The following is a 23,169-nucleotide window of genomic DNA, read 5'->3' as shown; positions in this document are numbered from 1 at the left end:
GTCACAAAAGTAGCTAACCTAGATAACACCCAATAGCTGTCACGGATAAGGAGCTGTATGAGAAAATTGTTTTAAACTAATTTTAAGCAGAATAATGACAGCCTAAATGTCTAAACAGTAGCCATACGGAGAGAAAAGCAAACTTTCAACAGCCTTTAATACATAAATAGGAAGTCAAATGATTTATGTGTTTTATTGCGTTCCAAAATGGTTACATTAAAATGATGATGCCCATTTATCTTGCTTAAAGAAAGCTTGATATCCGCGTAGCACAGCTGCTCTCCTATGTACACTTCTTAATGTGTGTTGCGGTAAAGGGCTAATGATTGAGCTCAGAGAAATGGCTTTGTCATGTTCTATTTCTTCTAGGAGTCCTAGGCTTTCCATGCATGTCCTGCTATCTATAACCAAGTTATAATGTGAATGAACAGATTAAATAGTTCATTAGGCACTACTGTTTTAAAATTTAAAGGATGGAAGGCTGTGATTTTTTAAAACCGAGAATCTGATTTCTTTATGTTTGTTATGGACAGCCAAGATGTCGTTGAGTCATCACAAGGATAAGCAATCTTTACATCAATCTATGATAATTGGTCCAAAATATTGCAAATATGCTTCAAAGAGAGCTTCCATGCTCAATAATTTTCCTGTTAAACTCAAAGTGAAAATTTTTGCTTAACCTAGATGATCGGTAATGTTCATCTACTGTGTGTGTACTGTATATACTGCTTTATGGTGTACAGTGACTATTGGGACCATTGGAGCCAGAACCTAATGCAGCAAAATATTAAAGAAAATATATTGTGTTTAAATGTTTTAGAGCATACATGTGAAAGATATTGATATAAATTATTTTATCAATGCTCTGGATTCTCATCAAGAAATATGTGACTGGATACCACACCACACTTGGCCACCAAAATGTTTTCCGCCCAGCAGAAACCACAAGGTCGCATGCAGATTAGCAGGGATTCATTTATAGGTGCATTTGAACTGCATTTAACTTGATTCTGACTTGATGGAAGCAGCTTTTGAATTCCCATTGACATAAACAAAGAGAGAAGCAATTCTGACACAAAAACTGGTCCTAGGAGAACTTGGTGAAGCCTTAGTAAAATTAGGTGCTATCTGGAGTGTGACCAAAACCTCATCAGTTCTCAGGAACTTTGAATTATACTGCATTAAACTGCACAGTTATTAGTTTACATTTCTATAAATACTCATTTAGGACTTTCATCAGGAATGGAGCAAGCCTTTTTATGGTCGTGAATGGGTGAATAACATTGTGAATATTTTTGCATATCGAACATCAAAGAAAAAAAACAGAATAAAAACACGTACAAAGTCACAAGTTCTATTTTATGTTTCTTTACTATAAGACATAACATCCCCCCCGGTGAGTCTCATTGCACTCTGTTCTTTTCATGAAACATCTGAAAGCTATACAACTAAATAATTAAAATGAAATTGGATCTTAAAATACTATCATTGTTGTATGACCCAGGAGTAACAGGCAATAATAATATTTAAAAAATCTTCCTTGTAAAGGAAGAAAGAAGGAAAGATGGGAACGTTGTTTTTATATTTTCACTATAAGAATATCAGCGTGTTTGGGGAATTTAGTGTTAAAGTGGGTGTAAACTCTCCTTTTCTTGGAAACCCAAGACAGTGCCATTTTAGATTTGTAAGACAAATCACATTTACTTTAAATTCTCTGCACCTTTGTGTAAAAACATTAGAAATTAATGTCCCAAGGTTTGGTTGTAAGATGGTTATCAGCTATCATTGGTGTTCTAGATAGATTAAAAGAAGAGAGAAAAAGAATTACAGTTTCCTTTGTCCTTTGTAGTAAGGTGGCCATCAGAAATCACGGCAGCCTTTCTACATGATGCTCCTTACACTTTGCTAAATGTTGTTGTTAAATGACAAAATATTCATAAAGCTTTTTTGTTTAAGCGATTTGATGATGTTTAAACATTTCAAGCACTGGAAATTCAGCAATTTCTTGAATCGTATATACATGCATAAAAATAAAAAGGAAATATCAAGAAACTTCATTCTTTATTCTAAAATGATGCAAAGCATACAAGATAAAGCTATAATTAATTTTCTGATGTACTCAATGCTTTGTTAAAGAATACTTTTATGTATGTTGGCTTTATTTGCTAAAGTAAACCTTTTCATGTTAAAAAGTCACTGGAATTTCTGTATCTTAACCTAAAGAATACGTAAATGATAAATGCTGGGTTTTTATCTGTTGCCTGAAAACTTTCTTCTTACAGCAGCAGCTCTGCCCACTTATTTAGTCTGATATCTTTCCCAATGTTTGTTTTCCTGCATAACAGTCATGCAAATTTTGGATAGTCAAGCCCAGAACTGACAGAATAATGCACTGATGCTCTGATAGTGGTATTACTTTTATTCCCCATTTGAGGAATAAATGTGTGCCAATCACATCCACTGATTCTACAACCTAACATAATGATGAAGCAACAGCAACTTTAAAAAGTTATCAGGCATTATATAAATGTTAAGAATAAACTGCTCCAACACGGAAAAAATTTGCTTTAGTGAAAAAACAAAAAAATATCTGTTTCTTGGTGGACTTTCATTATAATGTTATGTCTCTACTTACCAAAAGATCCACTTCAAGAAACAATGATCCTGATTTATTAAAGCTCTCCAAGGCTGGAGGATAGACTTTCATCAGTGAAGCTGGTTGACCTAGCAAACCTGGAATGGATTTTTTAAATTTGCTATTTGTTAGCAAATGTTTTCAATCCTGGACCAGATCCATTCCAGGTTTGCTGGATCACCCAGCTTCACTGATGAAAGTGTATCCTCTACAGCCTTGGAGAGCTTTAATAAACCAAGCCCAATGTCTTTATCAGGGCAATGCAAATGCAATGCAAATTCTGCATAAAGGAAGTATGGTCTAACCTGTGATGTTTTCTCTGGCGATACTCTGCGTCTGCGCTTGGTTTTCGCATGAAGACATATGGATCTTAACAGAGAGCTTATCTTCATTTCCACTGTGTCCCATAGAAGAGCTGTCTGAGAGAGAATATATCATAAAAAATAAATTTCTGCTTATCTGCATGTTTTAAATTGCAAGTGGATTTTTATTAGTTCTGAGATCTCTCCCTGCTGTTCCTCTGATAAGCCCTAACTTGGAGGAGATATTTCCATTTTATTCACTTGCTATGCCTGTGCTGTGTTTCATAACTAAGGTGACCAATTTAGTCTCCAAGCTGAGCTTCCATTTCTCAAATAAGTGCTTTGTTATTTTGTTTATGGCTTCTTTCTGTTTGATTTTCATTTTTCTGCAATTTCTAGGTCTTTATCTATACTCCGAGTAATACACCAGCTAGAGTGGCACATTCAGGTAATATACAGTTCCAGGGGCTATGACACCTGAATGCCAATGTTGTTGCTAATATTGGAATTCCAAACTTTTACACAAGTCCTGCAGTTAAGTAGTCAATCTATTTCTAAAACAGTGGTGACCAATATTTGACATGGTTTATAAAACAGTGGTGGTAAATCCATGCCATGGTATCTAAAAAAGTGTCAGATAGGGAGCATGGGTGATCACAAAATATTTTATTATAAATTTTTTCTCAGTACCTTATCACCCATGTTTGTTGATAGTTAATTGCTACCTGATTTTAAGATTGTCAAGTAATTGGTACAAATAAACACAGAAAAAAAGTAAAAAAAAAAAATAATATCCATTGACCACATTTAAAAACATGGTGCTGTTTATTGATTCAGTCCTACTACATTTTGAATCAATCCCACCTAGCTCTTTTTCGTCTTCAGCTGTCCATTCTTTGTGTGATGCAGAACCATAACCATAACCACAATTTTACAATCAATTGTGTTATACTCTAAAAAATGTAATTCATCATTCTAAAAATCCAGGATGGTGGTGGGAAAAAATTTTCTTGTTGGTTTAACCAATCATTTCCTGTATTTTGCTCCTTCAAAACCTGTAAAACGGAAGAGAATCTGGTGTGTGTATAGCACTGGTACGAAGTTGTTTATGGATCCATCCTGGCGGATCCATGAACGACAAACGATCATTATACAAATGAACGAGAGAGAGCGAATGAGAGAGGGTCCCGCTCTATTGTTCTCCCCCACTCCTCTCTGTATAGAGCAAAACAGGGCTGAGTGTACAGCACTAGGTCATGCATATTTCAGTCTTTTGTCATCGGAAAGGATCGTGAAAGATCCTTTCTAACAACAAAACATTTAACGTGAGTACGTAGCCTTAGAATTAGAAACTATATAAAAAAAATAAACACACAAATATGCCCATAAATGACCGGTTCTCTTTAAACTGCAGGTAAATTCATACTGTACTGTCAGCCCTCTTGGGGGACTCTCTCAGTAATATTTGAATAATTAGCAGGCCAATGACAGAACAAGCTTTACTAGCCTTTTTTTGTGGTTGGTTTTAAATATGCCATTTTCTGTGCACAAAACCTTTCATAACACCTGTTTTGTTAAATCCTTCAGTGCAATTCCCCCTTGAGCGCAGCATTAATTTCTGTCACTGTAAAATAGCATGAATTCTGTTTGACTTCTTGATGAATGAATTCCTTGAAGTTAATCCTTACTACATGACATGTGACCACCACCTGCACCTCGTTCCAGGAAAATGAAATATTTGCAGTGATGTATTTGTTGTTGAGATTTCTTTTAGCGATGTTGTAGAATTATCTTTACACACAATGCTCATTTTTCGTGCGCTTCTTCCATATATCATGCAGCATCATCAATAACAAAATATTCCAGTGTGGACTACTCATTCATCAGGATGCAGATAGCTTAGACACTGTGCAGATGTATGATCCCTCACCAAAAAAAAAAACACAATTAAGATACGGAGAGGAAAGACACAATCCCCCCACTTTTGTGTCTGCAGTCACAGAACCAATGCCTTCATACTGGAATAAAAACAATTACTTTTCTCAAATAAAAGGTTTTTTTAAGTTGTTTGTGACATTTATTAGCTATAGATTTTTGACATTTATTTCCTTCTGAAGGAACAGTTCACTCCCAGAAGAAGCTTTCATCCCTTCCACAAGTTACAAGGCTACATAAAGCAAACCTGTGTTTTGCCCTTGCAAAGCAACCAGTTTAATTGAAACTCCCATCCCCACTCATCAATACATATTTACCCTTCCTACACCCATCTGCCACTCTGTTCAGCTACCAAAAGCCAAAGAAATACCCCATACTTTCAGGTACAGAGGTTCATGTGAATTACTCCAGATGACAATGCTGGGCCAATTAGCATACAAGCAATGAGAATGTTTATTGCCCTGTGTAAGCCATCACTTGTGCAACGTGTAGCTTTGTGAGCATAGATGGTAGAGTGGAGGAAACATAAGTAAATGCTGCTTTGATGTAGAGAAAATGCCCTGCATGATTAAAGCATGGGTTCACTTGAAGCTGCCAGTAACTTTATGAAAAACACAACAGGCCTGAATTATTAAAGCTGTCAAGACTGGAGAAGATAGACAGCAGATTGATCCAGCAAACCTGAAATGGATTTAGTCTGGGATTGGGAAAACATTTACCAAATAATATAAAATTATTTGTAAGAAATCCATCCCAAATGTGCTGGATCACCTAGGTTCTCCTACAATAGTCTATATAAGCGGCCGCCAAGTGGTGGTACGAGAAAATGTTGGTGGTCCCTGGCTCAGGGTCAGGAGAAGGACCCCACTGGGGGGCGCACCGGCCAGAGCTACGGACCATGTCCCCCATACCGATCTCTGGATACAATCTCTGGACACAACCCACCCACTCTCCCATCCGAGGCTCAGACCTGCGATAGGAGAGTAGGCGGGTTATAGAATCATGACATCACTCCGGGGGATGAACGTCACTCTGGAGCATGCTCGTCACTGTTGGAGCACTTTAAAAAATCTGGCCCAATATGTTTAAAATACAAAAAGCGTGTGCATTCGTGTTTGAATTCTGGCATCCTTTGCATATTGTTTTAAGATCCATAGAATTGTCCAGCATTAAATACCTTCTGCACTTTTCTTTTATACAACACTTTCCTGTAATGCAGACTGGTCTCTGCTGTTTTCTCTACATCTGCAGGATGACTGGTCTAATGGGTTCCTCCCACAGCTCTTTTCTGTATAGGGTTTGTAGTCCTAAAATGTTATGTCTACATTTACAGAGTTTGAAAATGCTTTTGGCATTGGCAATGTGACTTTATATCCTTTGTGATCATAGAGGGATTTATTTAAGCCTAAAAATCATCTTTCAAGCCTATCAAAAAAAAATAAAATAAAAACAGGTATTTTCTTCACTCCCACCACTTTATTAACCCCAAGAAATAAGGAGAAAAGCCCTGTGTAAACTTTAAGTCAATCCAATTTGAAACATACAAAGGGCTGAGGACGGTCATCCTGTACCTGGATCTAGAGTGGGCGACAGCCAAATATTATTTTATTACATGAGAGGATGGGGCAGAGATCACACATGCTCCCTTTTACAAAGAAGTATATTGTATTTCCCTCCGGACTGTGAGTATAATCTGCTCCATAAAAACACATATTCATTCTCAATAAAAATGATAATAATGCAGAGGGTTAGCATGCATGGAGTTTAGACTCAAGAAGCAAGACTAATGCAGAAACATAAATTGTGTTTGTAAATAGTCTGAGATCACTTTGAGATATTCTGAGATCAGTATGCAATATGTTTGAGATGTATTGATATTGACTTGTAAGGTGGAATATAATCACAGCAATGTGATGCATAACTGAAGCAAATATAAAGGTAAAGATACAATAATAATTGCTGTAGGTGCAACAAATAAACATTTAAATCAACAATACAATATGCAACTGGGTAAAAAGAAATAATATAAAAAAATTGAACTCAACATAATAATATATATATGTATAGTACTACTATAGTACTATAATATCCTATAAAAAATTTAAAAAAAAAAATATTTTTTAAAATACATAGTATAAAAAAATAAAACCCCCTTCTGGAATCTTTTTTTCATTGCACAATCATATTTCAAAAAAAGTATATTGATAGGGTCACTCACTAGGGATGCCATCACAGGGACAAAATAAAACAAAAATCTACTCCCACAACCTTCTTCATTTGAACTGCTTTTTCTGCCAGTTACTGCTTTATATGCTGCTGTGGTGTAGAATCAATAGCTCCCATTGGAAACTCATGTACCTGGAATGTTCTCCACATGTCTCCATGTCTCCTGGATGTCTGAATGCTCTTTAGATCAGTGGTCGCCAACCTTTTGGACGTCAAGGACCTCTAATTTCATGATTTTCATGGCATGCGCAGGGAGCTGTGTGTCACTCAAAGAGGAAGAAACCTCCCCAGAGTGACGTCATGATGCCAGAACCAGCCCACTCTCCCATCGCAGGCTCAAACACAGAGACCTGACCGGAGAAACAACCCGCTCACTGCTTTGAGCCAGTGATCTGTAGGGGAGACATGGTCTGCGGCTCTGGCTGGTGTGCCCTACCAACCTTCTTCTGACTCCGTTGGGCGGCACATTGACCAAAGCTGCAGACCACCAAAATTTTCTTTCGGACCACCGGTTGGCAACATTTCTTTAGATTGATCCAGGGAAACCCTCATGCTGCTGCTGCAAACTGAAAAGCAGACATTAAGGGTTCTCTTTATAAAACAGGAAATTTGACATTCCTTCAAACATTCCATTGTGGGAATCATCCAGGTGTATATGTTTCTATGGCAGAAATTGATTCCCACTAGGTAGTGTATGATGGAATATCAAATTCCCTGTTTTATAAATAGAGCCTCAGAGGTCTAACAGACATCTAACGTCTCCATAAAGAAGACCTGTAACCTGCCCAATGATATCAGAAATACAGTATAGTGAAGTAAAAAAATAAAATAAAAAATGTTTAGTCAAATAAGTTAAAAAAATAAAAAACCCACACAGATATATACAACAAAATGCTAACCTAGGATGAAGACATGGATGCATGCCAGTTGCAGAACATGGGTTAGCTTTTACTGTGCACACCACAGAGGGAGGAATATTTCTATGGTCATCATTTACACTTCACTCTTATTTTAAAACTGCCCTCAAGTATGTATTTGTCACTGTCTTGTGGAAGTATGCGTTGAGGTCTGATTTATATGCAATGTATTTACTTGACTCAGTACTATCTTTAATATTTTACGAAAAAAAGAATTATATCGTGTTTGTGTATTTTGAAATATAATCATTTGTAACCAATAACTCTTTAGTCTAAGAGTTTTGGGGTGTAACATGTGTTCTTATAGAAAAATGTGCATTTTATAAAAAAATAAATAAATAAATAAATACTATCACTAAAGGTTATCAGCATTAAATAAAATTTTAACATGTGGTTAAGATGCTGTGAAGGTTACTTACCAAGAGCTGGTCTTGTCTGATCCTTCTTCCCTGCACTTCTCAGTCTTCTGCTCCTTTCTGTTGGCGGCTCCTGGGGTGGATGTGGCCGGTAGTCTGTGGACATAGGATTACAAACATAGTTATCATTCAGGAGGTTGCAGCTGCCAGGCCCATACCCAGATGACGGGTCCATTCATACCTGAACATCACATAAAAACACGTCAATGCTCTTTACATTGTACGTCAGTGGGCATATTAAATCACTTTTACAGTGATTTCAATGTAAACTGTAAATTACCTGGACGTAAGGTGTCATTCAGCATCAAAAATATTACTCATAATATATTTATAAATAATAATATATACACGTTATATTTATATTTCCATACAGCTTTTGTATATTAGGTAAAAAGTGCTTGATATAAAAGAGGCTAAGCTTAGAGGAAAATTGTTGTGTTGGGGCATATGGGCTTGCTAGTCCAGACTTCCTTTAAAAAGCTTATCCTGCATGATGGGCCTCTTCATTTCAGTGCATTGAGCCACGTATTCTCAATTTAGAAATACCCACGACTTTCTTTTTAATCTGATATTTCCGGTTTAGAGTTAACAATTGAAGTCAGAGTGCGGGATCCCAAAATAGGAAAGGTCCGAAGACAGGATGAAGAGAGTTTTAGTCTCTTATTTACTTAGATCCAAAAAAACATAGACAATGCATCTCAGGGGTCTCAAATGCCTCCTTCATCAAGGCTGGAGGGACTAAATCAAATACAGGGCCCAAAATTGTTTAAAATCAGTAATGCAGTACTGGTGCAGTGGGTCAGTCTAAACAGTCATACAACTAGCATTAGACAAGTGGAAAGTTGATACTGCCTATCTCTATCTTTTATAAAAAATATTAAAAATGTATGCAGATCCTTTGATGATTAATTTTTCACACCCCTGCCCTAAAATCTATAGAAACAAAATACACAAAAAAATGAGGTATTGCCTACTCTTTAATGTTGCAGCTTTTTTCTCAATTACAGACACAATTGAAGATTGGGTCTCCTGGTGCATGGACGTCTGTACAATATTATACAATTCCACCAGTGTTAAAAGACTTTGCGCCATAAATGTTATTAGTTTAAATAAGGCAATATTTTCATCTATGTCATTTCAATATTATACAGGTATCACATAGCAGGCTACACATGGGAACATGTGTGCTAAGCAGTGAGAAGCCCGAGGCAGGCTCAGCTGTATTATTTACCCGCAAGGTGCCTAAAGGCTCTGCTCCGTTTAGCAGGTCTGATCTGTGGTGTTATGCTTTAATGTACGAGGCTGTTGATATTGATGGCTCACTTGTATATATTTCCAGGCATTGCTTTGCCTCGGTGCCTCAAGCACCTGACTCAGATGATCACCTACTTGGGGCAGGGAGATTGAAATGAAGGTTCTATGTTTACATCATCTAATTTTCTCTACAAATGTAACTGTGATAAACCTTCGGGCTCAATGGAAGAAAAGGCATGGCATGAAAGAAATTACATTCTCATGACAGATCTGTATTGCCTGATGTACGCATTTTTCCCATTTTTAAGTTAATGGATTCATAATTTTGAATCGTTTTGCACGTATTCTTATGAGACTGAAAATGCAAGTGGGAATGCAGAGAAAGCAGAATCACTCTTTACTGAATAGTAATAATGTATTACCTTAGCTACGAAGAGGATTTGTTACATGGGTAAAGTAATATAAACATTAAAAAATAATTACTATATAAAGCTATTCATATGCTATGAGTATGGCCCTGGATCCACAGAAGATGCATTCATTACAGGGATAGTATACATTACAGAAAAAAAAGCTCTGTTCCAGTGCTGCTTCCTAAAAGGATAAAATACACCCATCTCCAGTGAGCAGGATACTCAATAAACTGCTATTTGTGTAATCTTTATGGACCTTTTATACAATTGTGACAAAAACCATGAGTGGGTGGAGACTTTTATTATTCCTTTTTAAATAATAGTATTTTTTAATGAATGGTTTTAATGAGTAGCTATAGCTTTATGAATGCTACCTGCAAAGTCCTGGACCCCCATAGCCCAATACACAGCTCATTCTTAGTATGTGGCCTGCTGTGTTCTAGACCCAAGCAGCTATACATTTAGAACCAGTGAAATACAGTACAATAGCACTTGTGAAATTGCCAAAACTTTGCTGAGTGTTAGTCTGTGTTTGTATTTGTGTAAAAAAGTTGTCTTTGTTTTATATATAAATAATGAAAATATTTAGGGTTGCAGCAATAAAATCATAAACCCTTTTTTATTGTTTTGACCCTTCCCACCCCTAAAGTAAATTTTCTGTCATATATATTTTGGGTTCACTTATAGTTAGAGGACATATTCCAAACTTAGCTATCTTATATTGATATCCCCATCTGGTAAGGGTATTTTGTATATCTTAGTAGACCCAAACAGTATAGTATAGTATTGAGTATAGTTTGTATAGTAACTGGATGTTTGGTTGGCTGGTGGTGATTACCAACTGTGACTTCTATTTCAACATCTTACCTTGACGTTGTACATTTTTTCTTCTGGTCTGCTGTATGTTTTCTTTGTTCTTTTGATCTAAAAGTGGAATTGGTTTAGGTGACAAGATTCCTGTATCTTCCCTGATTCCTTTTTCTGGGGATAGTTGCAGTAAAGATTTTTCATGTCTGCTTGTAGATCTTGTTGACTAAATGAAGAACAAATCACATTATTAAAACATATAATAATAGGTTATGCCTGATTTACCAGGTTTCTTGTTACAAAAACACATTTATAACTTATTCTTCTTTCCCTGAATCTAACCCCTTTCCCCAGGCCACTTCATCTACCTTTGTTAAATCAATAATTTTATATTGAAATGAGAAACAAGTATGGATACAGTATGTACACAAAATTGTGGGGCAAAGTAACCAAGTACCCCATACAGATTGCAATTACTTGCCTTAATCATATATGCATTGGTGGTAGTCATTTTGCTCTTGGGATTAAAATTAACTGGTGAGTATTATGCTCATATAGCAGGTACCGGTACCTAAATTTAAACCAGTGTGCCATACATGCCCCAGTAGCTCCCTAAAGTTTGTGCAGCATCTGACTTTTTATTATCCGTATTTACGAACTGTCATACCTCTGCAGGTGACCTTGCACTGTTTTTTCTACCACTTGCTGGTGGTGGACCAGAAACCTTGGACCCAAAAGCAATATGGGACTGGTCTGCTTTTCTAACATCACGGGAGCTGCACTGCCCTCTGCTGGTGAGGGAATCTGTCAAAAACAGGCAAAATGATCATCAACTTACAATTACTTCTACAGATAAAAAGAACACAACATTATACAACATTATACAACACTGGAAGAAGACAATTTTTATAAGCAAAAGGTTTTCCCTTTGAGCATCAACAAAGAAGTCAGATGACTGCCCTGAACCAAATGTTCCCACAAATACGTCAGACATATTCAAATAACACCAAAAAAGCACTATTCATATCAGAACAGCCCCCTTTACAAACCCCACTGTAATTTTAGAATTAAGACCTATTTACACCCATCCCGCAGCATTCTGCAGCACACATCAAAATGTGCTCATTCAATTTTAATAGACTTGGTATGGGCATCAAAAATAAAAGGTCCTGAATGATGTTTTGTTTCTGTGCAGTGCAGCACAATACACAGACCATAATATTATTGCAGTTCAATTGCACACAATTGTTTAAAATTATTTTGTATGCTGTACTATTAACAATACCCTTCACTGGATACACCTAAGCACAATTATTTGGGAGGACATGCACAACTTTTGGTCATATACTGTACAGAACAAAGGAGTGATGAACTGGTGTTAAGAAACTTTTGAACAGAAAATGTAAAAAATCCCATTTACAACCTGATTCTTATAACTTACATACTTCTAAATTTCTTCAACAATGATGTCACTGGTTCCTTATGAACCAGTAGTCTGAACTGTCATTATTATTTTAATAAAACAAAAATCTTCCTTCTATGTATCCATTTTGGGCAGGCAGACTTGAAATCATTTTTCAAAAAGAAAAAAGCTTTTCCATTTCCTGATTAATCTGTTTTTTAAACTAAGAAAACTTTTAAACGTTTGAAGTGAATTTCAAAACTTATTTAATTAAAAATTATGATCGTGAACCTCTAACACTACTGTAGAGGAAATAAATACATTTCTGCTCTTGTAATTTTAAAGTAAATGACTGGTTTTGATGCAAACTCAGTGGAGCAATACATGCTGTCATTAGCGACTTGAACTCCTCTATTTAATAACAAGACCTGACTCAGTTCAATTAGAGCCGGGCATATAAAATCCTTCAAATCTCACCTGATCAACAGAAGCAGGCACAACAACATGGGGGTTGAAAATCACTGCAATGTTAACATTATTATTCATACTACAGAAATAATTTACTACATACGCCATCTCATTTAGATCTGTAATGGGAGGGCGCAGGAGGCAAAGTATAAGATGAGGGAACTGCAAAATGCACACAGGAATTTTAACAAGGAAGAAGAATATTAAGCAAACTGAAGCAGGTCTTTACAACCAATCAACAGTCATCTTTCATTGTCTTGACATAACTAAATGATGAAAAGTAAAATCTGATTGGTTACAGGTTGCTGCAACCAGTATTATCAGTTTTGGCTGGGATAACTCTTTAACTTTGGATCATGTAGTTCTCAGCTACACAGTCTTTTTCTAGTAATGCTGGGAAACTTTAAACAAAGAAGTCTCATTAAGTGGCTCTTTACAGCGTGTATTTATCACATGTCCTGTGACAGTCCTGTAGACCCAGAGCATATATTCAATCACAGTGACAACAGCCGACATGGCGAGTCCATCCTGACAGGCGATATACTTCATTTGTGGTACCCACACCTTGTCTGTAAAGCCTCTCCTTTATCACTGTGCCGGCTGCCAGTAAAAGCTGTTATGCTGATGTATAGCAGTTGCCAACTCAATATCTTGCTTTTAGAAAGCAAGTGACAAACCGTGAGCGCTAAAGGTAGATTTCATTTTATACTGAGCTACCATCAACATGTATGCTCTACCTGGGTAAAATGTAATACGTCACAGAACATGACTTGATGTCCCCAAAATCAAAGCATGGATAACAAACTATTACAAGCAGTTGTGATAAGATGCTGCTTTTACTGTAGCATTTCACATTATTCCTAAAGAGACCCTGCCATCAACAAAGTTAAATTCTTAATTGCACTGTTTTTCCTTTTGTATGCTCTCCTCTTTAAAAGTGCTAATTACTCTCTATATTGGCCCAGTTCCTCTGATCCTCCCCTCTTCTCCATATACAAACAGCCAGATGAGTACAAGGGAATACTAAGGTCACAAATATGACAGCTTTGAGTTTGTTGGGACTGCTAACAACTCATCCAAAATGACGGTGCCCATCTACTGATGTAGTAGTCTGAGAAATTTCGGATGTCCTCACCTGTGGTCACCAACCTTTCTAACAGCAGGGACCGGGAACTTAGAATAAAATATTGGCATGGCCTGGGGGAGAGTGGTTTCCAACCCCGTTATATGTACAGTTTATAGAATGCTGCCCGCCCACTGGTTGCGCCCCTGCTGTCTTACTGACTAGCTGCAGAGCAGTGTATGTAGGGCCGCAGGTGCTACTGCTGCCTGCGCTCCTGCCTCTTGTTATCTGTAGGCCCACAACTCACCTGCCACAGACAAGTACTGGTCCAGGGCCTGGGGATTGGGGACTTCTGGTCTACACTATATAGGCTTTACAAACTAATTTACTCCCTATAATACATCAAATGCAATCAGAATATTGTAGTTGAAATAAATGATCTGGTGACAGGTTCTTCTTAAATAGCTCTTGCCCATTTAAAAATAACATTGTTTAATGAAAAAGAAGTTTTCTTCAGGGTTTAGACCTACTCTGTTTCAAGTCTTCTTAAAACAAAATCATGATCTTCTGCCTACTTTTATTTTTTAAAACATTTTACATACATACTTTTTTATATGGTTCAGTCATGTTGCATTACAAGTCCTCTTGCTTTGCTTTTTCCTATAACATTTGGCAATCCAGGATGCTGCAGAAAACATAATATATTTGCAGCAGGATCTTGTAAACCAAGGGTGACTTAACAACATACCCCAAAGGGGTAGGAACTTGACCCAGTGGATAAATTTTGAAACAAAAACAAGGATGCAGCGGAACAAGGCCCATTAAAAAAGTCAGCAAGGCAGTATATACATTTTTAGTAGGGGCCATTCCAGAATTGTGGTTCATCTTAGTGTTATACCACAGGCTGAACCAGCTTTCTCTTCTCTGCTTCCTTTTTTAACATGGGGCAACCTTTCAGGGAATCCCTTATATATTTACTAAATTGACAGCTCACAGTACATTAGCTTTGTGGTCAGTAGGAAGAATGCCTTTTTCACTGCTGTCTAATCGGAGGAATGTCACCGTTACATAAAGCCAAAAGGATAATTGGTGTCCCTTAATTTGACCCAAGAAGCACAAATTGCTCATTGTTCAAGGAACCTTTAGCAACCTCTGGAGCATCACCAGGATTCCACAGAATCCCTGGTTGAGGATCAATGGGCTGAACAGTGCTCTCAACCATTTTATGCAGGCATTTGTACTCACCTTTGGTTGTTGAGGATTGAATTGTGCTGTCGTTCCTGATTCGGACAAGTAACTTCTGAATGTGGGGTTGCTTTCCTACTTTTAAAGGACAAACTGCACCCAACCTCACTGCATAGCAAAGCTGCATAGCAATAGTTGCAAAGGGGCTCTTGGGAAAGGCTAACTGCACGTTATTTGACAGGTTCAAAGGTGACTAGTTGCACGCAGTGTATAGGATCTCTATTAGTGTTCATCTAAGGCAATCAAGAGAAATTGCTAGGTATACAGTATAACCATTATATTATGTCCTAAGCTCGAGACTAATAAAAATATATATATTGTTAAAAAATGTCTGATACACTGGCTGTGTCCTCCTACATTGTGCTTAGGGTCCTAGGTCTGTACCCACTTTATCAGCCATGAACTTTCTTGTGCTACCAGTTTCCCATGAAAAGCCTAGGAAGAAAAACTTTTCAAAAAAGTTTACTTAAATAACATAACCTTTTTAAAAATGCATTATGTAAGTAAACCTTTTGAAACGTGTTATTATTATTTGTGAGTCAAATTGTTTCCATGAATTTTCCAAGCCGTTATTGATTTAAAATGACATGAAGACATTGAGTGTGTTGTTTTTGCTGAGGTTGTTATAGAAATGGATCACAATATATGCAGAACTTCTAAGCAGCTGAGATTTTTCTCTGCTGTGCAAGGTCTATTATCTCAGCAGAAAGTTGGTGGCCTCCTTGTACAGAAGTCTGGAGGAGGTCACACAACTAGAAGTGTGGAGTGGAAAGCACAGTAGGATGTTTTATCAAGCCACTAGGGTTCAATATCTCTGTGATGATACAAATAGCTAAGAGCTGTTGTTTAAATGTCAACTCATCCCATGAAATTACAGTTTATTAGGGGTACAACATTTAAAGGTACACTTAACCTGAAAATTATGCATTTATTAACCTACACCCCACCCCTTTTATTTCTTTTAGTTGTCCAAAGTCCTGAAGTCTAGATTCTACATTACAGAATCATGGGACAGGTCGATGCAGTCCCACCTGGAAATCTTCTGAATCTAGCAGCAAGAGAATACAAAAAAAAAATAAAACTGAGTGTATTTTCTGCTGGCTAAAATAAATAGCAGCTTGCTGAGTGTATTGCCTAGGGCTGCACTTAAAAAAGGGAACCAGTCAAGATCGGTTTTAAAAATAATTATAATTTTTCAGATCAATTTGATGAATGACTTATATTTCCCTTGTAATTTAACCTTATTTGTCCCAAAATCTTTGCTTATTAAATTTAGCATTTGTGTGTGCACAGGCTAACGCCTACGTGTACAGAATTCATTAACATATAATATACAGCACTGTATCTGTATATACACTCTCCAAATCTTGACATACCAACAATAAAAATGTGATTTCGGCTTTAGGGTCTATTGATTAATATTTAATATTTTACATAACATGTACGTATCATCTAGGAATCCAACTACATTAGGTGCACATGGCTATCAATAAAAGAGACTGAATTAAACCTGATAGGACTCAGTGAACCATATACAGTACTGTGCTGAGAAGATGGAAATCTTGAATGTGCGAATGCCAAGATATTCATGCTTAAAGTACAGATTCTATAGGTAAATACATGGCCCTATGCTGCCTTTTTCTTACACAGCATAGTGTACCTTGTTTTTTAAAATACCTTTAAATATAATATGATAATAAATTCATATGGTAAACTTAAAACTGCATAGTACTACAATAAACATTAGTACACAAAATTAGGCCTTCTTGGTCAAATATTCAGACATCCGTACTTTCACGCTTTATTTATTCGGTAGTTTATATTATTTATTAAATTAGCCTATACTTGTCAACATAAGGTCCAATGTTTACATGGCAGCAACTGTCTGTCCTCAGGGGGACCACACTGCTGTGATTCTTCTCTTCATACCTAGTCTCCTTTTTAATCTCTCTGTGGACCGAATTGAAATTAACAAACAAATATAGAAGGTAATTGTCAAAAAAAAGGTTATTTTTTTGCCTTTTTGATGATAACTTTCCGAAATTTCCCCAATTTTCACCAATCTCCTCCAGGTTGGGATTAGAGGCTTTCCTAGAACCGCCGGGGTGGGGGGAAGCAGCCTCCAATTTCACCCACGCAACTAAGAATTGATTGTTCAAAATGGTGATACGCAAAGATATAAAAATAAATAAACAATTGCTTTGGCATCTAAAGCTCAGGAGGGCCCCATAGATATAATCACTAACAATCAACAATCAAATGCTACAAAAGAACAATAGAGTTTTAGCATGATAAAGGTATTGGTCTCTTGTCATAGAACAATCCTCTAAATTTGTGCAATCATTTGCTGCTATCAGTTGCTAAGATTGTTAGTGATTGCCAATATTAATAGCAATAGCAAGCAACTTTCTAGCACAATCATACTTGTAAAACATCACTAAGCTGTAGCATGCCTGTAATTACATTACTAATTTTAGTAACAGCAGGCAAGATTCCTGTTTTATTTTATTAGTGACAGTGAGTGATGTCTCTTTAATATATTGAATATTGTATGTAATACAATACCTCCATCTCCTGAGATCCCGAGCCTTGCATCGTCCCGTGATTCATTGGGACGTAACTTTAGGAGATCCAGCACCTGTGTGACCTGATCCACATCTGTTGTAATTTGGCAGCTTCGTGGAAGTGTATCGGTGGGTTCACAGTTGGCCAATGCTGATACATATATATCTGTAAGTAAATAACATGTTACTGTAACAACCTTCCTATGTGATGTTTCTTTAAGAGAAACATGTTTAAACAATGCAACAAATCAATGTAGGTCATGGTAATGGGGAAAATGTATTTATTTATAGTATAAGCTGCGTTGTTATAAGGGGGATTTCAAATCAACAGATCTTGGTAATGCTATATTTATTTTCTATATTTAAACACTGACATTATACATTTTTTTGGTGTTTTACCAACAATAATCACATAAGCCCATGCTCTAAAGGAGGTATATCCATCAGTCAAATGTGATATAAAGCATAAATCTAGCCAAAACATTTCATTCTTTTTGTTTTGTACGGTGTGGAAAAGTTAAAACGATTTCTCTGTGCTTACTATCTATTTGCCTCTTTCTTCTTGCTTACTATCCTGTTCATATAAAACAGTGAGAACATGTAAAAGAGTGAAACTTTTCTTAGTGAGAAAATGGAATGGAAACTGTGTCTGACCTCACTGAATATGCATCCTGGTAAATATGTTTTACCTTTTTGGATTTGTTGGCTGCTCAGTTGCTAAGCCAGTTGCTCACTATAGTCTCACCCCACTAATCCTTAGCTTGTGTTAAGTGTTTGCAACCTGGTATTAGACTGCAGAGCAAAATCCTTACCAACAAAATCTCAGGAGAAAAGGTTTTGTGCACTGTAAATCAAACCAGCTAGCATCTAGAAATCTTTTTTGTAGGTTCCTCTATTGGCATAGTTCATACTGAAGCTGATATGAAAAATGGTAAACTTGACTAATAAAATTGGAGGGATCCTTAAAGGTAATAAGGTGATCAATAAGTAAAACCAGTGACGGACATAGCCAACAGTGGTTGCAGAACCGACTTGACCCCTCCCCTGGCAAACTGACGTGGGACCCTCATGGCTACAGAGGGTGTGGGACCCTTGCACCTCCCTATGTCCAACCTGAGTGGAACCCCTTAAAGCTTAGAACTTCGTAGTTTAGAACCACAAACAGAACAGATGTAGTTTTCTGAATAAAATGAGATCAGGGTTTTTTTATGAATAGCTTTTGGTTCTTTCCTCCCTTTATCCAGTACTTGCCAGAGCCCATCTTGGGCTACCACCCCTAGAAGAGAATTGTTCCTTTACATGGCCTAAGACCTGACCTGCTTTCAGACATCTAGTGCCCCACACATTTATTTTATTCACTTTTGTATGTGAGCACATCAGAGACATTTAACAGAGATTATCTATTAGAGGGTCTAACTCTATTCAGTAATTTTGGCATGAGCTTGATTTTATCCCCATAGTAACTTTTTGAGGAAAAAAAAATAACACCACAATAACCCATGCAAACATGAGGTACAAAATAATCTGCAATCACTTAGCTACTGTTGTGCATAGAGATTTATAATTGTTTTTCAATATTCCCATTCTATGCATTTGCTTTTGCAGCATTTTTCCTTAAATGAACAGTGCAAGAAATGTTAACAGTAGATGGCAACATAATATCAGCTGTGAATAATGCATTACTAAAAGCTTTATCATACATAACACACTTTCTTCAACTCATTTTCATATTCTGTTGTACTTATATGCACTATTAGATCAACAAGCAAAGTAAATGTAGTTAGAACTCCATGCATGTACTGCAATTGGTAGATTTCTGTTGAAGGGCCAATGTGATAACACCTGACACTGTGCTATTCCCTGCCACTGTATTATTTTTAATGTGGTAACTGCTGCCACTGTTATAACCTCAGGGAGCCAAATGCTGGCACTGTGTTAACTCCATGCATTGTTCTTATTAAGAAAAGACATGCTCCCCTTTACCGTGGACCTATGCTCACGTGTCAATTTTGAACTATGGTCTGGCTAGGATATATCAATTAAGATGATTTATTATGCTAAAATACCTACCTCACCTAATAATGCTACTCTGTACTTCCATTTAGAGTTGGACAGATATCTGAATGCCAGATCACATTGTCAGATCCAGTACTTCAGGACAATCACAAACTAGGATATTGGTTAAAGTGGAACTAAACTAAAAAAAATGATACTCACCTTAACTTCCACAGAGTACCTGATCCCTCCAGAACTGTCCTTGTTTGGGCCCCACACTGTCCTGTAATCCACCTTCGCCCCGGCACGGAGGAAGCACAGGACATGGCCATCTCCATACGTCTTTCTTCTTATTCCTACATCACCCGATCTTGCACTGCACAGGTGCGTTATTGAGTGACGTAGCCTGCTGTAAATGGGGGAAAAAAGGGCGCATGCGGGAGATCTGCAATTTTTTCCCATTGCAGTAAAAGCCCCTTCTGTGCATGCCCCAGGTGCCTGCGATAGGAGAGGAGCTAGGCGTAGAGCCAGCATGACTGGGTGGGATGGCTAGGTTGGCAGGTTGGCGTTAAAGGTGGGTTGTGGGGAGTTCAACAAAAGGCCAATTGAGAGATAAGTGGAAAAAGTAAATGGTGAAGAATAAGTGTTATAGGAAAGTGGGGTGAGTGGGTGAGATCAGAGGTCTGGACAACAGGGAAAACGATTTCCACCCACCCTCCCTGTTATAGACATTGTAGGGGGTATGTTGAGGATAGTATGTGTAATTGATATAGTTCCCGAAGTGGTGGAGTTGCACCTAGGAGTCTGGTATATTAATGAGAGACGCAGATCCCTAGTTGATGGTGCTGAAGCTCATGCCTTCAAGGAGATACAACCTTACTGGAGTGGTTATGTTGGGTTTAGTAAAATGTTGTAATGTTGAATTGTTATTTTTTTATGTGATGATAATATGCGAATGTTTTAAGAAGTTGTAAAAAAAAGGCTGAGAGGCATTTGCACCATACAGATGTCTTTTTCTGTCAATTGGGTTAGTGTCTAAAGGGCAAGGGATGTGCCAGCGAAGGACTCTGACCTGCCGCAGTCAAGTACATTTGCCAATTTTATTTCACGCAGAGTGAATAAACAACACTTACATTGTGTAAATACACTTTGGGAATTGTTTCTAAATATTGCCCTAAAGGTCTGTTTTTTAATAGCAAGCTTTTTTTAGATTGTACATTAAGCTGCACATGCTTGGCTCTGTGTACAGTCTTGACAAGCTTTGAATGCCAGGATAAATTACCATCTGTGGATATGTGCAGGAATTGCAACATTCTGGGCCTGCCAATCAATATGTCACAAAACACCAAAACTAAATACTGGTTGTTGCATCGCTGTAGGGAAGTTTGGTGCATTGGCCTTTTACATGATTATAGAAAAATGTCAGAAAGCTATCACTAAATACTGGTTATATGTCTTTGACTCATCTTAAAGTCATAGGGTCAGCATAACAGCCAGGCAACTGGCATCATCTTCATAATGAGACAGCATCTATCAAGTTCACTTTAAATTAACATTTGAGATCTCCTCTTTAACAACAGCAAAATCGTGGAATTCCAGAAAAAAATGGTGATTAACTTTATGCATTTTGTTAAAAATATACTAGCACCAAACATGAACAACTATGGTAATATACACAACACATGACACAACAAATCACATTTTATCAAACAGAGGAGCAGAAAAACATGCTGTTGTAATTATGCAAATCTTGTATGCCCACATCATTATAATGTAAAGAATAAAAAAAGCAAAGGAAATCTGTGTGTCCTTTCTCCGTACGGCACATTAAAATGCGACAAAATACATTTTTTAGGCTAGGAAAAAATGTGTTTAATGGCTATTAACTATAGAGCTGATTAAAAAAAGGGTTTCAAGTCGTCTTCATCTCGTGCCCACTCAAAATAACTATAGAGGGGTATAGCACATTTCCGTGCATGTCCTAAGTCTGCAATCTTTTAAATTACCATGTTCAGTTTGTAATCATGAAAAAAGTACAGTATGTCAAAGATTTATGCATTAATTGACAGCGGCACGCATGGTGAAGGTGATAAACAGATAATCTCCATTATATTTTCAGCGCATATGTACTAGAATCTTTTATTTTTAAATCTGTCACTAATCTTTAATCTTCCACTGAAGTTTTTCCAGATACAAATGACATTTCAGATTCAAGACAGGCTTAGATATTTAACAGGGAAAAAAACAGTCGCTTTTTATATGCCTTGCATCTATTTTTTTATTTTAGCTTCTATAAATGCAATCCGACTTCAAACATGAGTTGTCTTAAAGGGTAACTCCACACGCATAAAAGATGTTTTATTAATAACCAGGGCAGGGATCTAATAAATGTTATGAAATATATTTGTAACCTTTTTTGTTCCCTTATGCCTGTAAAAAGTTTTTAAAATATACATTATGCTTGCATTTAAATATTCACATTTTTCTTGTTGTTATGGAGTTCTGTCTGCAGTTTCTACACAATGACTTAACATTTATTGTGTCTTACAATATTTCAGCAAAATCTGCTTTATATTTTATTTGTGTATGCACTACTAGTTTATTAGCATTATTAGCTTTTATTTATTTTTTTGACTAAAGTTAGGCTTTAAAGAGACATGACCATTTTTCCCATTTGCTTAAAACCCCCAAGCATGTACATGTACTCTCTGCTCCCTCTGTGGACTCCCTGCTGCAGTTTCCATACTTGTCCAAGCCACGGTGTTGATTGCTGTTAGGGCTTGGAAATGGGGATGACATCATGTCATTCCATCCACACATGACAGAGTTTGGGCCTGCTGATTGGTTGCTCAGACCCACACATTGCCCAATAGGCCAGATCACATATTTTCCAATATCTAGGAGCAATGTCACATTAAAAAGGATTTTGACAGTGTAGGTTGGCAGAAGGTGAGTATGGCTTGCCTACTATACCTGCTGGGGGTGGTGGACTATGTACAATCAATGTCACTTAAAATGGACAAAGTGATTGTGTCTTTTAAAGGAAGAAAAAGCTTTGCTTAGGAACATATATCTGTAGATGACAAAATCCTAATATTACCTTTGTAAGTAAAAAATAATCTCTGCATAACCATTTGAAACTGGTTTAACTTTGCTACTGCATCCTGACTTCTCTGACTTTAGTGCTAAGCCCCACCTACTAACACCTAATCTGGGACTCTCATTCAAAGAACTTATCATTTCCAAATATTTCTATATCTTCAAATTATCATCTTTATCATTTCTTACCTTATCGGTTCTTAAAACCTTTACAGTATATTCACATGTGTTATAATAGTGACTTTAGAAAACCAGGACGCGTTTTAGGTATATTGATTCTCAAGCAACAGCATGCGATTTATTTAGCCAGCTAAGTAGGATTGCATTAAGTACTCAACACATTAACAGAAAATAGAATGTATAAAGTAATTAAGATATTTGCATAACCTCTTTAGAGAAGTCATAAATCAAACATTCCCATTATTCTA

The 23,169-nt window shown here is 36.9% G+C and overlaps 1 protein-coding gene across 1 annotated transcript in view; it reads right to left on the bottom strand.

Moving 5' to 3' along the window:
• The window catches only part of CFAP20DC (CFAP20 domain containing), a 173,803-nt gene that overhangs the window by 103,082 nt on the left and 47,552 nt on the right, over positions 1–23,169 (bottom strand). Inside the window, exons 6-11 of the mRNA XM_072421219.1 lie at positions 18,761–18,827; positions 17,649–17,813; positions 11,573–11,709; positions 10,966–11,131; positions 8,435–8,527; positions 2,941–3,054 (exon numbers count right to left, since the gene is read on the bottom strand). Of these exons, the coding sequence (XP_072277320.1) occupies positions 2,941–3,054; positions 8,435–8,527; positions 10,966–11,131; positions 11,573–11,709; positions 17,649–17,813; positions 18,761–18,827 (742 nt within the window). The remainder of the gene's footprint in view (positions 1–2,940; positions 3,055–8,434; positions 8,528–10,965; positions 11,132–11,572; positions 11,710–17,648; positions 17,814–18,760; positions 18,828–23,169) is intronic.

The sequence above is a fragment of the Pyxicephalus adspersus genome, chromosome 8 (assembly GCF_032062135.1).
Source record: "Pyxicephalus adspersus chromosome 8, UCB_Pads_2.0, whole genome shotgun sequence".
In the NCBI taxonomy this organism is placed as follows: Eukaryota; Metazoa; Chordata; class Amphibia; order Anura; family Pyxicephalidae; genus Pyxicephalus; species Pyxicephalus adspersus.
The sequence above is the reverse complement of the archived record's forward strand: the minus strand, read 5'-3'. Positions and strand labels throughout refer to the sequence as shown.